Source organism: Trichechus manatus, unplaced genomic scaffold, assembly GCF_000243295.1.
Source record: "Trichechus manatus latirostris isolate Lorelei unplaced genomic scaffold, TriManLat1.0 scaffold00040, whole genome shotgun sequence".
Lineage (NCBI taxonomy): Eukaryota > Metazoa > Chordata > Mammalia > Sirenia > Trichechidae > Trichechus > Trichechus manatus.
The window spans coordinates 16,803,184-16,817,387 of NW_004443976.1; the positions used below are offsets into that span (position 1 = coordinate 16,803,184).

The following is a 14,204-nucleotide window of genomic DNA, read 5'->3' on the forward strand; positions in this document are numbered from 1 at the left end:
CCGTAGCTCTTAACCACTATGCCACCAGGGTGTCCCACTAGCCATTAGAGAAATGCAAATTAAAACCACAAGAAGATATCACTACACATCCATGAAAATAGCTAAAATTAAAAAAAATAAAAGAGCGAAAATACCAAATGCAGGCGTAGGGAAACAGAATCAGTCATACATTGCTGGGGGTAATGTACAATGGCGCAGCCACACTGGAAAATAGTTCGGCAGTTTCTTCTAAAACTAAAACTGCACTTACGATAAAACCCAGCAAGTGTACTCCTGAGCATTTATCTCAGAGAAATGAAAACTTACGTTCTCACAAAAACCTGTACCTGAATATTTATAGTAGCTTTATTCACAATAACCAAACACTGGAAATAACTCAGACGTCCTTCAACAGGTGACTGGCTAAGCAAACTGCGGGACATGCATGCCATGGAATACTACTCAGCAATAAAAAAGAGCAAGCTATTGATACATGCAACAACCTGGATGAATCGCCCGGAAATTACATTGAGTGGGAAAAAAGCCAGTCCCAAAGGGCTATATCCTGTCTGATTCCATTTAGATAACATTTTGAAATGTCAAAATTTTAGAAACTGGAGAACAGATTAGTGGTTGTCAGAGGTTAGGGATTATGGAGCAGTGGGCAGGTATGAAGGCAGGAGGGAGAGCGGCATAGTTATAAAAGGTGAACACAGGGATCCTTGTGGTAATGGAATTGTCCTGTATTTTGACTAAGGGACATACACATAGGATAAAATTATATACTACTCAATACACACACACACGCACACACAAAAGAGTTCTGTAAAACTGGGGAAACCTGAATACAACTGATGGATTGTATTAATGTCAATATCCTGGTTGTAATATTATACAAGAATTTTGCAAGGTGTTACTATTGGGAAAAACCGAATGAAGGGTACACGAGATCTCCCTGTATTATTTCTTACAACTCTGTGTGAATCTACAATCATCTCAAATAAAAAGTTTAATCTGTGGGAAAAAAAGCAAAGCTGAAAATAGCAGCAAGCTCTGCAAACAGTGACAGGCTTAAAACATTGACCAACCCCGCCTTATCAACAGGCGCTGACCACAGGGGCAGGCTCTGCAAACATCCACAGACTGCAATCAATGGCTGCAGATGACATGAAGACACTCCAGTCGACCTGATTACTTCAAGGAGATGTTCTCCAATAAGTGATTCTTTAACATCTCCTTAATCCCTGCTTTATACCAAAGAGAGCAGAGGGCAGGTTCGAAGCCTTCGACAAGCAACAGAATCTCGTTAGATTTCGAAAACTTCACAGTATTGTGTTTTCATAGTATTTCCCTTTAGAATTTCCTTCATTTCATGGCAAGTGATACTTGTTTCTCAGTACAGTAGTGATACGACATTTCCTTTTATAATAAATGCATTTTTTTAAGCATCTTTTTAAAGAAACATATTAAGTCATTAATAGGATGAAGACATTGGTGGTTCAGTGGTAGAATTCTTTCCTTCCATGTGGGAGACCTGGGTTTGATTCCCGGCCAATGCACCTCATGCACAGCCACCACCCATCTGTCAGTGGAGGCTTGTGTGTTGCTATGATGCTGAACAGGTTTCAGCGGCGCTTCCAGACCAAGATGTACTAGGAAGAAAGGCCTGGCTATCTACTTCCAAATTCAGTCAATGAAAACCCTGTGGATCACAAAGGTCTGATCTGCAACCAGTTGTGGGGACAGCACAGGATTGGGCAGGGCAGTATTTTGTTCTGTTTTGCCTGGGCTCTCCATTAGTCAGGGGCCAGCATGACAGCAGATAACAACAGTTAATAGAACAAGTGGTAAGCAGGTGTGATAAAAATCGTAACGGTGGCATATGATGGAATAAATGATATGCTACAAATCCTGGATGTGATTTGTGAATGTCTGAAGTCTGGGAAATGCTGCTCTATAGCAGAGGTTAGCAAACTACGGCCTGTGGGCCAAGTCTGGCCCACTGCCTATTTTTGTAAATAAAGCTTTATTGGAACACACGCACATCCATTCACTTACATATCATCTATAGCTTCTTTCCTACTACAAAGCTAGGGTTGAGAGGTTGTGACAGACCCCGTATGGCCTGCAAGGTCTAAAATATTTACTATCTGGCCTTTTACAGAAAAAGTTTGCTGGCCCCTGATCTATAGCATGCCAGGAACGGCATCATAACTGTAGCCAAGCATTCTGTTTGCCCCTGGTCAGGAGGCCACAGTTCAGGAGAACAGGGTCTCCCAGGCAAACCATACCTCCTCCTGGGAACACAATTTAAAGTATATGCTCTGTGGTGTGTACCTCTCTTCCAGGATTCACACCCAGTCTGCTACTAGCAGTGCCATTATTTTTATACTGACCTTGAGCTTGACCACACACTCAGGGAGGGGATCTTAGACATCACCGTATCTCCCTCAGTACCTAGCACAGTGCCTGACACACGAGAGTGTTAGGTGAGGCATATTTATTATATCCCAGAACCAGCATAGGGCTTTTATGTAACAAATGTTCTTATTAAATGTCCCCCAGCTGTAGGTTTACAAAACAACAATCTGCCTTGTTTTTTTTAAAAAAAGACTTTTATCTTTCCAAGTAGCATCAGGTACATAAACAACACACAGACTCCATCTCAGAGGTGGACAGCTAATGTTCAATAATCATAACTTTGCTGGAACACTGGTTTGTAATCACTTTATGAGATCTGCTTTGGTAAATTTCACGGCAAAGCCCTTTAATTAGGGAGTCAGATTAGCAGAGCTTACAAAATAAAAATGCAATATGTGAAAATAATTAGAGTGGCTACCTGAATAATCTCCCTTAAATTACAAGATTCATCTGTGTTGGTCTTTCATCTCCGAAACTCTTCACCTAATTAGAGTGTTTTTAAGTGAACACATGCTCCTGATGTTCTGGTATCTTCAGACAAGGAAATTTGCTGTCATCTAGCCAAGAAAGATGTCGTCATGCAAAAAGACCATATAATACGGGATGATACTCTCGGCCTACCACAGCAGGGCCCAAATTTTTATTCATTCATTAATTCACATAACGATACAAAGATGAATGGTTCTGGAACCTTCTTCCATAGACCCTAGGTGAGGTAACATCATTGTTCTCAGGATGTGAATACATGTTCATGATGGAAGAGTGGCAGGCAAGATGGTAACATTTGGTGGTCAAGTAACTGTGGGGAACGCTGAGTTCAAAAAGTTACAGAGTTCTTTACCTTGGAGATTCTTCTCAAAAAACTTAACTGCCGTCAAGTCAATTCCGACTCATAATGACCCCACAGGATGGAGTAGAAATGTCCCATAGGATTTCCAAGGCTGTAAATCTTCTTTTTTTTTTAATGTTGAAAGTTTTAGTATTTTTTTCTTTTGTAACAGCTTTATTGAGGTATAATTCACGTACCTTACAATTCACCCATTTTAAAGCTTTTAATATATTCACAGAGTTGTGCAACCCGCCCCACTGTCCAGTTTAGGGTATATTCAACACCTCAAAAAGAAATCTCATACCATATAGCCATCACCCTCCAACCACTCATTCCCCTCAGCCCTAGGCAACACCAATCTACTTTCTGTCTCTATAGATTTGTCTATTCTGGCCATTTTGTAGAACTATAATCATAAACTACACGGCCTTTTGTGGCGGGCTTCTCTCACTCGGCATAATGTTTTTCAAGGTTCATCCATGTTGTAGTATGCGTCAGTATTTTATTCTTCTTTATTGCTGAATAATATCCCATTGTATGGTTATATCATAGCTTATTTATCCATTCATCTGCTGATGGACATTTGGATTGTTTCTACTTTTTGACTATTATGAATCATGATGCTATCTATGAACATTTGGGTACAAGTTTTTCTGTGGACATATGTTTTCATTTCTCTTGGGTATATAACTAGGAGTGGAATTGATGGGTCATGTGGTAACTCTACGTATAGTCTTCTGAGGAATTACCAAGGCTGTGAATCTTTATGGAAGCAGACTGCCATCTCTTTCTCCTGAAGAGAAGCTGGTGAGTCCGAACCACCAGCCTTTTGGTTAGCAGTTAACACTTTAACCACTGTGCCACCAGGGCTCCTTTGAGGGTTCTTAGAGCCTATAAAATGTTTCCACACAGGAAAATAGTGTGGTGGTTCCTCAAAAAGTTAAACAGATAGCTCAGTGGTGAAGTCACTCCCAAGGTTCATGGTTCAGCCAGGGATAGGACAGCCCCATAAAACAAAACGGGACTAATGAGGCACAGCAGTCCAGGGACAAGGACTAGAAGGCAGAAGGGGACAGGAAAGCTGGTGATAGGGAACCCAAGGTTGAGTAAGGACAGTGTTAACATGTAGTGGGGTTCTTAACCGTTGTCATAGGGCAATATGTGTACTAACTGTTTAATGAGAAACCACCTGGTTCTGTAAACCTGCATCTAAAGTGAGAATAGCAGCACATCTGGAAGAATGTGATCAACGTAACTGAATTGTACGCGTAGAAATTTTTGAAATGGTGTATCTTTGGCTATGTATATTTTCACCAGAAAAAAAAAGGTCCTCCAAGAAGGGAGCACGTTGACATATTGTGGGGTTGTTAATCAAAGTCATAAAACAATACGTGTACTGACTGTTTAATGAGAAAATATTTGTTCTATAAACCCTCACCTAAAGTACAATAAAAAAAAAATTAAAAAAAAAAAAGAAATAGACCAATTCTCAGCAAAAAAAAGTCAAACAGAGAATTGTCATATGACCCAGCAATTCCATTCCTAGGTATAGATCCCAAAGACTTGAAAGCAGAGACTCAGATAGATACTTGTACACCCATGTTCATAGCAGCATTATTCACAGTAGCCAAAAGGTAGAAACAACCCAGTGTTCATCAACAGAAGAATGGATAAGCAAAATGTGGTGCATACACACAATGGAGTATTATTCAGCCATAAAGAGAAATGAAGTTCTTTTACATGCTATCACACAGAAGAACCTTGAAAACATTATCCTGAGTAAAATAAGTCTGACACAGAAGAACGAATATTGTATGACCTCACTTATACGAAATATCTAGAAGAGACAAATGTATAGAGACCAAAGTTTACTAGTGGTTACCAGGAGAAGATGGGAGGGGGAAATGGGGAGGTATTGCTTAAGGGGTACTTAGTTTCTGTTTAAGGTGATGAAAAATTTGGAAACAGTGGCAATGGTTTCACAACATGGAGAATGTAATTAATGTCACTGCATTGTACACATAAAAATGGTTAAAATAAGAAATGCTTTGTTATATATATTTCACCACGATAAAAATTTTTTTTAAATGTTTCCCCACAACTCGTCATTTATCCACAGTATACCTCACCAGTCTAGTGTCCCATGGAACACACTTTGAGAAACATTATTCTAGCCAACTAACGTTAAAGTAGCATGTAGATGCTACAAGAGACAGGGCGAGCAGTGGTATGCTGGTAAATTTTTAACAACTGGCTCGCCAAAGAAGGCAAATAGAAGCCTGATGTTCTCCAATTACCATGGTGTAAATACTCTCACCATGGCTGAATGCAAGTGATCAACGTGATACACTGAATGCAAAGTTGGGAACAGATGTACACAACTGGGGCCAGTATACTACTGAAGTTTGGGGAGAAAAAGTGAACTCCCAGCTGGAAGAATGGTGGAGAAGGAGAGAACATCTTGCACTGATCCATTCCATCTACCTACTCTGATTTTTCTAGTGACCCACAGCCCATTGAGAAACAAAAGTTGAGGTTGTTGTTAGCTGATGTGGAGTCGACTCCATTGAGTCAACTCCAACTCATGGAGACCTTATATACAACAGAAAGAAACCTTGCCCAGTCCTGTATCATCCTCACAATCATCAGCATGTATGAATGCATCACTGTGGCTACTATGCCACTCCTTCTCACTGAGGGTCTCCCTTGCCCTCACTAGCTCTACATTTCACCAAACATGATGTCCTCCTCTAGCAATTGATCCCTCCTAATAATGTGTCCAAAGCAAGCAAGTCAGATAACGATGAGCTGAAGTAGCCAGGCAGAATCAGAACATACTATACAAAACCTATACCCCCTTTTAAAGCATCTGTAGGACTTTTTGTGAGGAGCGGCCTACCTTGAATCTTCTGCCACCCCCAGCCTGATTTATACTTTAAATGTGACAGTCATGTTCACAATGTTTAAGAATTTAGTGCATTGCCCCTGCGGTTGGGGTGGGGGAAGAAAAAAGTCCTCAATGAGAAGCCATGGGATATAGTGTCCAGTATGGTTTCTTGGTGCTTACCTGTCTGGCTTTTTGATAAATGACCCCAAACTTGAATGTGTTGTTGACATCATGTTCATCATAGGACACAATCATTTGGGAGGCCTGGAAAACATGGGAAGAAAAAAATCAGATTGCTTGTTAATTTGAAGGCATATGAAGAAACAAATGGAAGGGAAAGAAGACCATTTAGGTAGAGAATGTGCCCCCAGATATGAGACATTCACACATATGAAGAGAAGGGGTGGAAAAACAAGTAGATGGTTAAGATGCTACTCCAAAGGCCTTAGTCAGCTGCCAGCACCTGGGCTTCCCCCAGTAGTGGCAAAACCTCTGGGTCACCCATTCCACTTCCACCCAGATAAGCTGGCCAAGGCTTGGGCACACAGGGAGTCCAGCAGAACTCCGGGTACTGGCTCACCCTGATGTTTTATCTGTGATGTGAAAAATGAAGCCAGGAGCCTAAGAAATGGTCGATGAGGATGACTCTAGTTCTAATTCCACCTCTAATCAGTAGTGATTCTGAGCAAGTCACTGCTCCTGCCCAGGCTTCATCCCTTCATCCATAAAATAAGACGTCTCTAAGGAGTCCACTCAAAGGAGGAACATACCCTAATATGACACGAAAGGAAAAAAAAATCTGACCACCGGTTCTACATAATTTTTTATTATGCTTCCAAGAGTTGGCATCTAGGGGTCAGAAACACTAAGCTTTAGTTTTGAATCAGTTGTTACTATGTAGCTTTGGGTGAGTCACTTAGGTTCTCGGAGCCTCAGTTTCCCCTACGTTATATGGAGATGTGTGGTTGCGAAGATGCATTGAAATCAGGCACATAAAGCGCTGAGCACAGAGCAGTTAACATCATCATCATCAACATCTATGCAACCCTCCAGAAAGAACAGAGCTGAGCCAGTTTGTTGGGAAAAAGAAGACGGTCTTGGAAGCTGCTGGGATACTCTGTGATGGTTAATTTTATGTGTCAATTTGGCTAAGCTATGGTTCCTGGTGGTTTTGCCGAGAACTAGTTGCTGTTCCATAATGTAATATAATGTAATTGTCTTCCATAATATAATGTAATGTAATCAGTCAATCAGTTAAAAGGGGAGTTCCTTTAGGTGTGGTCTGCATTCAGACTATAAAATAGATATTTTGGTGGGTCTCTCTCTCTTTCTTTCTCTCTCAGCTCTTCACTCTTCCCATCACCCAACCTACAGATCTTGGGACACGAGCCTGCAGAAGTCTCCAGCCTGCCACCTGACAGATAGAATCTGTTTATCACTAGTTCTGTTTCTCTAGAGAACCCTGAGACACCCTTTGTAATAAAAAGGAGGAATTCAACCATGTGTTATGCTGGGGGAAGAATAAACTGGGCATGAGTTGTTGGCTGGAGTACGTGGCCCATGTTGGTGTCCATCCATTGCACATCTCTGTGAGGCTCTCAGCTGCCGGAGGAAATGGATACTTCTCAGCCCCCAAGCAAGAGCACTGCAGCTGACCTGGGAGGAAGCCCTCCACTCCTGCCTGGGATGAGTCAAAGGGGAGGAACAGCTGCCCCACCAGGGAGAGGCACCAGGCCATGGAGACCTTCCAAGGAACGTTCTAAACCCTGCAAATTTTAAAAATACACACACACACATATATCAGCCAGATGAATGTCCCAGCAGGACTAGGCAGTCCTTCAAATAAAGAAAACATGAAAATACAGCTGCTCCTCCATTATCACCGGGGCCAGAGGCTTTCCAAGTTATGGGGTGAACGATGCAAATGAGCGTCATTCGGTTCTCTCAGTGGATATGATTTGACAACAAAAACTGCCAAATTTATGGTTAAGTTAGGTCGTTATGATGGGGTTGTAATGCTTGATTAATCTTCACTAATTCAACTTTAATTATAAAGGGGAAGTTAGTTTGCATGATAGAAAATGTTCAGGGGAGTGCAGCATATTACTGGAAGTGCCTACAGACACTCAAATGGCTAAAAAGAGGCATTTGAGAGGAGAAGGGCTTTGGCACATGCTCTGTTCAGGGGAGGACTCTGATGTTAGTTCATCAACTGCATCTAAATAAATGGTGGTGTTGTTGTTAGCTGCTGTCAAGTCGGCTCTGACTCATGGCAACCTCATGTACAACAGAACAAAGTGCTGCCGTTCGCTTCACAATCATTGGTATGCTTGAGTACACTGTTGAGGTCACTGTGTATCTGGAGTGCTTTCCAACCTAGGGGGCTCATCTTCCAGCACTATACTGGGCAATATTCTGTAGTGAGCCATAGGATTTTCAGTCTTTAATTTTCAGACATGGATCTCTAGGCCTTTCTTCCTAGTCTGTCTTAGTCTGGAAGCTCCACCGAAACCTGTCCACCAGGGGTGACTCTGCTGGTCTTTGAAATACCGGTGGCATAGCTTCCAGCATCATAGCAACACGCAAGTCACCACAGTACGACAAGCTGTGAGACAGGTAGTAGTATGGATAAACAGGTGTTTGAGTCTCATGGCCAACTGGGAACATTTCAGGTGTTTGTTCCAGATAGTTTTGGATGTCCCAGCCAGGACACTGGCCTCTCTTCCCTACCAAACACATCCACTCATCATTCCTGGCTGTCAGAGTTGGGGCTCAGGAAATTAACTATGAACAGGCCCAAGTAGGCCTCAGCTGCCACAGCCTTGGGCCACAGCGTGAAGCTTAACAGCACAGCTCTGCTTCAATTTCTCTCTCAGACCCTGCTGGTTTTCATGAAGAAGCAGTCCATGCACTGGGTCTTTTCCTGTGGCCAATTTAAAGTAATTCACCGACCATGGTGATTTAAGCCCTGTCATGCCAAATTGTTCTTGAGTGGGTTTGCTTTGTTATTATTGCTCCTCTCCCCACCCACACCCCCACACCAAAACGGGGGTCAAGATCTGGCCACATCCTTAGGAAACCAATAACAGAGAGCCAGCCTTAACCAGGGCCAGAGCTGCAGTGGCATCGGCAGTGGGGAGTGGCTGTGTGGCCTTTTATTTCTTAGTGCGTTTCTGACTTGCCCACCTCTAACGCCCCATGATGGCAGACTAGACCTGCACCCGCCCTCCCGCTATAGGCAAAATCATCCTCACCCCAGCACTGGCCCCAGGGAGGTACAACAGGGGCAAAGCAGAGAAACTACAACATTGCTACATCTCTGCCACCTCCACAAACAGACTGGGGACAAATTCCTCTGGGCTGGAGATCCAGAATGGGTTCCCAGTGGACCCAGTTATGAAGGGATGGGCAGGTTTACTACGGAGACCGCCACAAAACCCCACCAAGACGCAGGGAACCTCCCAGTGAGCCACAGGTGTGCAAACCCAGGCCGAGCTGCAGAGCCCTGGGTAAAAGGGACGGGGGCAGGAAGGTCTCACCTTGGGGTACAGGACAGGGTTAAATTTCAGCCCCACTGCATCATCACAGAAAGCCTGAGCAGAAAGAGAAACATAAAGTTCAGGGACCATGTCCATAGAATACATCTGGGCTCCTCTACCCACCAAGAGAAAGCAGCAAAGGAGGGCAAGACACAAAGGGTCAGGGCCTGGGTTCAAATTCTGACTCTGCTGCTCACTAACATGTGCCCAGGCAAGCTGACTAACCTCACTGGGGTTTCCTGAGAAAGTGAAGAGAAGGATAAGATGAAGCCACAGACCTCTTGCCACTGTGACCTACAGAAAATGGTATAAAGCTATCCAGCCCCAACTCCCACTTAAGGTATTCAACATGATTCTGCCTGAATTCCTATTCCCAGAGCATGGAGCCAACATAACCCAGTCAACCACCCTTTTCCCTGACTTGGTCCCAGGTACCCTAGACCCTCCACCAGCTGACTGCTCCTTACACCAGAGGATGCTCTATTCTGGATCAAGAGCCTGCCCATCTTTCGGCCCAACTCAGGCCTCTCCTCTACCATGAAAGTTTCCCCTGGCCGTCCCCCACCCACTCACCATCTTCAGTCCTGTCTTTCCATTTCTCTTGTCTCCTGAACTAGCCCTGAACGACCTGGGGGCAGGGACCATGGGTTATGCTGTTCCTCGAGCAACCTCAGCAGCAAGGATGAGATAGGGAGGGTGCAGGGAAGATGAGGCATCTTCCAACAGTCCTTCTCGCACCCCCACCCATGCAGGCAAGGGCCAAAGAGTAGAGAGGCTGCCCCCTCCCCAAGTGCAGAGCCCAACCAGGACAAGCCTGCACTCCCACCCAGACAGCAGCCCTGGGCTGTATGAGGGGTCGGTTTTTACCTTTGCAATCTGAGGGACGCTGGGCAACTTGCTGAGTCCAGCCAAGGGGATCCGCTCATGCACTGTCTTCACTTTGGACCTGCCCAGGTGGAGGAGGGTGAGGAAAGGGTGTCCGTGAGAAACGGTCAATGAGGAAGGTGTCTGAGACCACTCCAGACCACAATTTTTGGCGCACCTTGCTTCATGCCTTTCTGGGCTCAGATCTACCTCATTTTACCCAACCACTCAAATGGGAAGTAAAATGGAATCTTACTTAGGTACCCCTGGGTGGCACAAATGGTTAAGTGCTTGTCTACTAGCCAAAAGGCTGGTGGCTCCAACTTACCCAGAGGAGCCTCAGAAGACAGGCCTGGCGATCTGCTTCCAAAAGGTCACAGCCTTGAAAACCCTATGGAGCTGTTCTACTCTGCACATACGGAGTTACCATGAGTCGAAGTCAACTGGATGGCAACTAACAAGTTAGGCACCCCAGGGGAGGGGATACTTAAAGAAGCTTCCTGGTAATATGTCTGCAACTGAAATATTCTTGGGAAATGCAAATCGCTGCCTTTAATGTCCCCATTATTTTTTGGTTTGTTTGTGGGTTTTTTGTGTTCCCCCAAAGAATTGGCCACAGCTTCCCAGGTATCTGTGGGTTCTGACATATAACTGAACCTCTATAAAAAAGAAAAGCTAACATTTGAATCTGGATTCTCTCAAAATATAAACAGGATGAAAATGTGCTTTATAAAGAGATTCACCATAAGCCTCTAAATTTAGCTTGTTCCCCTGATTTATTTAGCACATCATGAAAGTGCTGAATTTTACTGAATGCTTTTCTGCATCTGCTGTGATAATCATGTGGTTTTTAATTTGTTAACCTGGTGGATTACTTTTCTGTTGAACCATCTTTTCCTTCCATGGGGAAACTTCCACTTGGTTCTGATGTATTATTTTAATATCCTGCTAAATTTAATTGGCTAATATTTTATTTAGATTTTCATATCTATGTTCAAGAGCAACAGTGGTCTATTTTTTTGTTGTTGTTGTTAATTTTCTTATACTTCCCTTGACAGGTTTTTATATCAAGGTATTACTCCAGGCTCATAAAATTGCTGGGTAGCTTCTTTGAAATAGTTTGAATAATATAGGGATTATCTGTCTCTTAAAAGTTTGCTAAAACTCACCTGTGAAATCTATGGGCCTACTGATTTTTGCAGGGGGATACTTTTGGCTATCAATTGGGTTCTTTAATGGTTAGTCTTCTATTCCTTATTGAGTTAATTTTGGTAATTTATATTTTTCTATAAAATTATCCATCGAACACATTGATATAAAGTTGTTTGTAGTATTCCCTTATGATGTCATCTCTATCTATACTTGTGTCCCCTCCTTTATTGCTATAATACTATTTGCTTGTATTTTTTCTTTTTCCTAATTAGCCTTAGTTGGAGGCTTATCTATTTTATTAGTCTCTTCCAACAGATAAACCCAAAAACCAAACCCGTTGCCATCGAGGCAATTCCACCTCACAGAGACCCTACAGGACAGAGTAGAACTGCCCCATAGGTTTTCCAAGCAGTGGCTAATGGATTCAAACTGATGCTCTTTTGGTTAGCAGCCTTAGCTATTAACCACTGTGCCACCAGGGCTCCTTCAAACAGATAGCTTTTGGTTTTCTTGATCATCTCTATTCTTTTTTTAATTTTTACTTTCTACTTCACTAATTTGTTCTTGTCTTTTTAATTTCCTTCCTTCTGTTTTCTCTGAGTTGATTCTTCTATTTCTAACTTCCTGAGCCCATGCTTACTCATCTGATCTTCCTTTCATTTTTACAAATGCACTTAAAATTCAGCATTTCTCCCTAAGTGCCACTTTAGCTACATCCTACACATTTTGATAGGTAGTATTTTCATTGCTGCTTAGCGCTAAATATTTTGTCAGTTCTTTCGTGATTTCTTCCTTGGCCCATGAGTTCTTTAAAAGAGTTTTCTGGGTTTCTTTTTTTCCTCAATTTTCCAAATGTATGAGTTTTTTTCTTCAGTCTTTTAATTCTTGAGTTCTAATTTAATTGTATTATATTCAGAGAACATGATCCACTTGATATTAATTATTTAAATTTGTTGACTTATTACTATATGACTTTTTTTCCATGTTCCATGTGGGGTTTGGAACTCTTTTGTTGAGCGCAGGAATATATGAGATCAAATGTGTTCATTGTACTCTTCAAATTCTTCTGTATGCTCATAATTTTTTGTCTGCTTGATCCATCAGCTTCTGAGAGACATGTCAAAACCTGTCTGTCTGCTGAGAATCTATTTCTCCTTTTATTTATGTCAGGTTTTGCTTTTTTTGAAATTCAAAACCCACTGCTGTCAAGTCAATTGCGACTCACATCTACCCTACAGGACAGGGTAGAACTGCCCCAGAGGGTTTCCTAGGCTGTAATCTTTATGGAAGCAGACTGCGACATCTTTTCCAACTGCCAACCGTTTGGTTAGCAGCTGAGTGCTTTCTTTTAACCGTTGCACCACCAGGGCTCCTTTTTAATTCAAGACTATGCTTCCTGCCCCCCTCCCTAAGGGCACTGATGGTTCAGTGGTAGAATTCTCGCCTTCCATGTGGGATATCCCAGCTAGATCCCCAGCCAATGCACCACGTGGACAGTCATCATTCCTCCCTCAGTGGAGGACTGCATGTTGCTATAAGGCTGAATAGGTTTCAGTGGAGCTTCCAGACTAAGATGGACTAGGAGGAAAGGCCTGGCGATCTATTTACAAAAATTCAGCCAATGAAAACCCTATGGATCACAACAGTCCAATTCCTAACCGATCATGGGGATGGCACAGGACCAGGCAGCATTTTGTTCCAGTGTGCACGGGATCACCACAAGTCAGGGGCTAACTTCAGTTATAACTAACAACAACATGGTTTTTTTAAATTCAAGACAAATTCATGACTGCTAGATTTTCTGGGTGGACCGTCCTCTCTATCATCATGTAGGTTTAGGCTCCTAGGGAGCCCAGTTGTTGCTGTTAGGTGCCATCAAGTCGATTCTGACTCAACGACCCTATGTACACAGAATGACACACTGCCGGGTCCCACGCCAGCCTCATACTCATTGCTATGTCTGAGCCCATTGTTGCATCCACTGTGTCAATCCATGTCATTGACGGTCTTCCTCTCTTTCACTGACCCTCTACTTTACCAGGCATGATGTCCTTCTCCAGGGACTGGTCCATCCTGATAACATATCCAAGTACATGAGACAAAATCTCGCCATCCTCGCTTCTAAGGAGAATTCTGGCTGTACTTCTTCCAAGACAGATTTGTTCTTTCTTCTGGCAGTCCATGGTATATTCAATATTCTTTACCAACACCATCATTCAAAGGCATCGATTCTTCTTCTGTCTTCCTTATTCACTGTCCAGCTTTCACATGCATATGAGGCAACTGAAAATACCATGGTTTGGGTCAAGTGCACCTTAGTCCTCAAAGTGACATCTTTGCTTTTTAACACTTTAAAGAAGTCTTGTGCAGCACATTTGTCCAATGCAATACGCCATTTGATTTCTTGACTGCTGCTTCCATAGGCGTTGATTGTGGAGCCAAGCAAAATGAAATGCTTGACAACTTCAATCTCTTCTCCATTTATCATGATATTGCTTATTGGTCCAGTTGTGAGGATTTTTGTTTTCTTTAC

The 14,204-nt window shown here is 42.8% G+C and overlaps 1 protein-coding gene across 1 annotated transcript in view; it reads right to left on the bottom strand.

The window, feature by feature from the left end:
- RAP1GAP2 (RAP1 GTPase activating protein 2) overlaps positions 1 to 14,204 on the bottom strand; it is an 86,583-nt gene that overhangs the window by 44,816 nt on the left and 27,563 nt on the right. The window contains exons 5-7 of the mRNA XM_023731001.1: positions 10,523 to 10,601; positions 9,656 to 9,709; positions 6,297 to 6,380 (exon numbers count right to left, since the gene is read on the bottom strand). Coding sequence (XP_023586769.1) covers positions 6,297 to 6,380; positions 9,656 to 9,709; positions 10,523 to 10,601 — 217 coding nt within the window. The remainder of the gene's footprint in view (positions 1 to 6,296; positions 6,381 to 9,655; positions 9,710 to 10,522; positions 10,602 to 14,204) is intronic.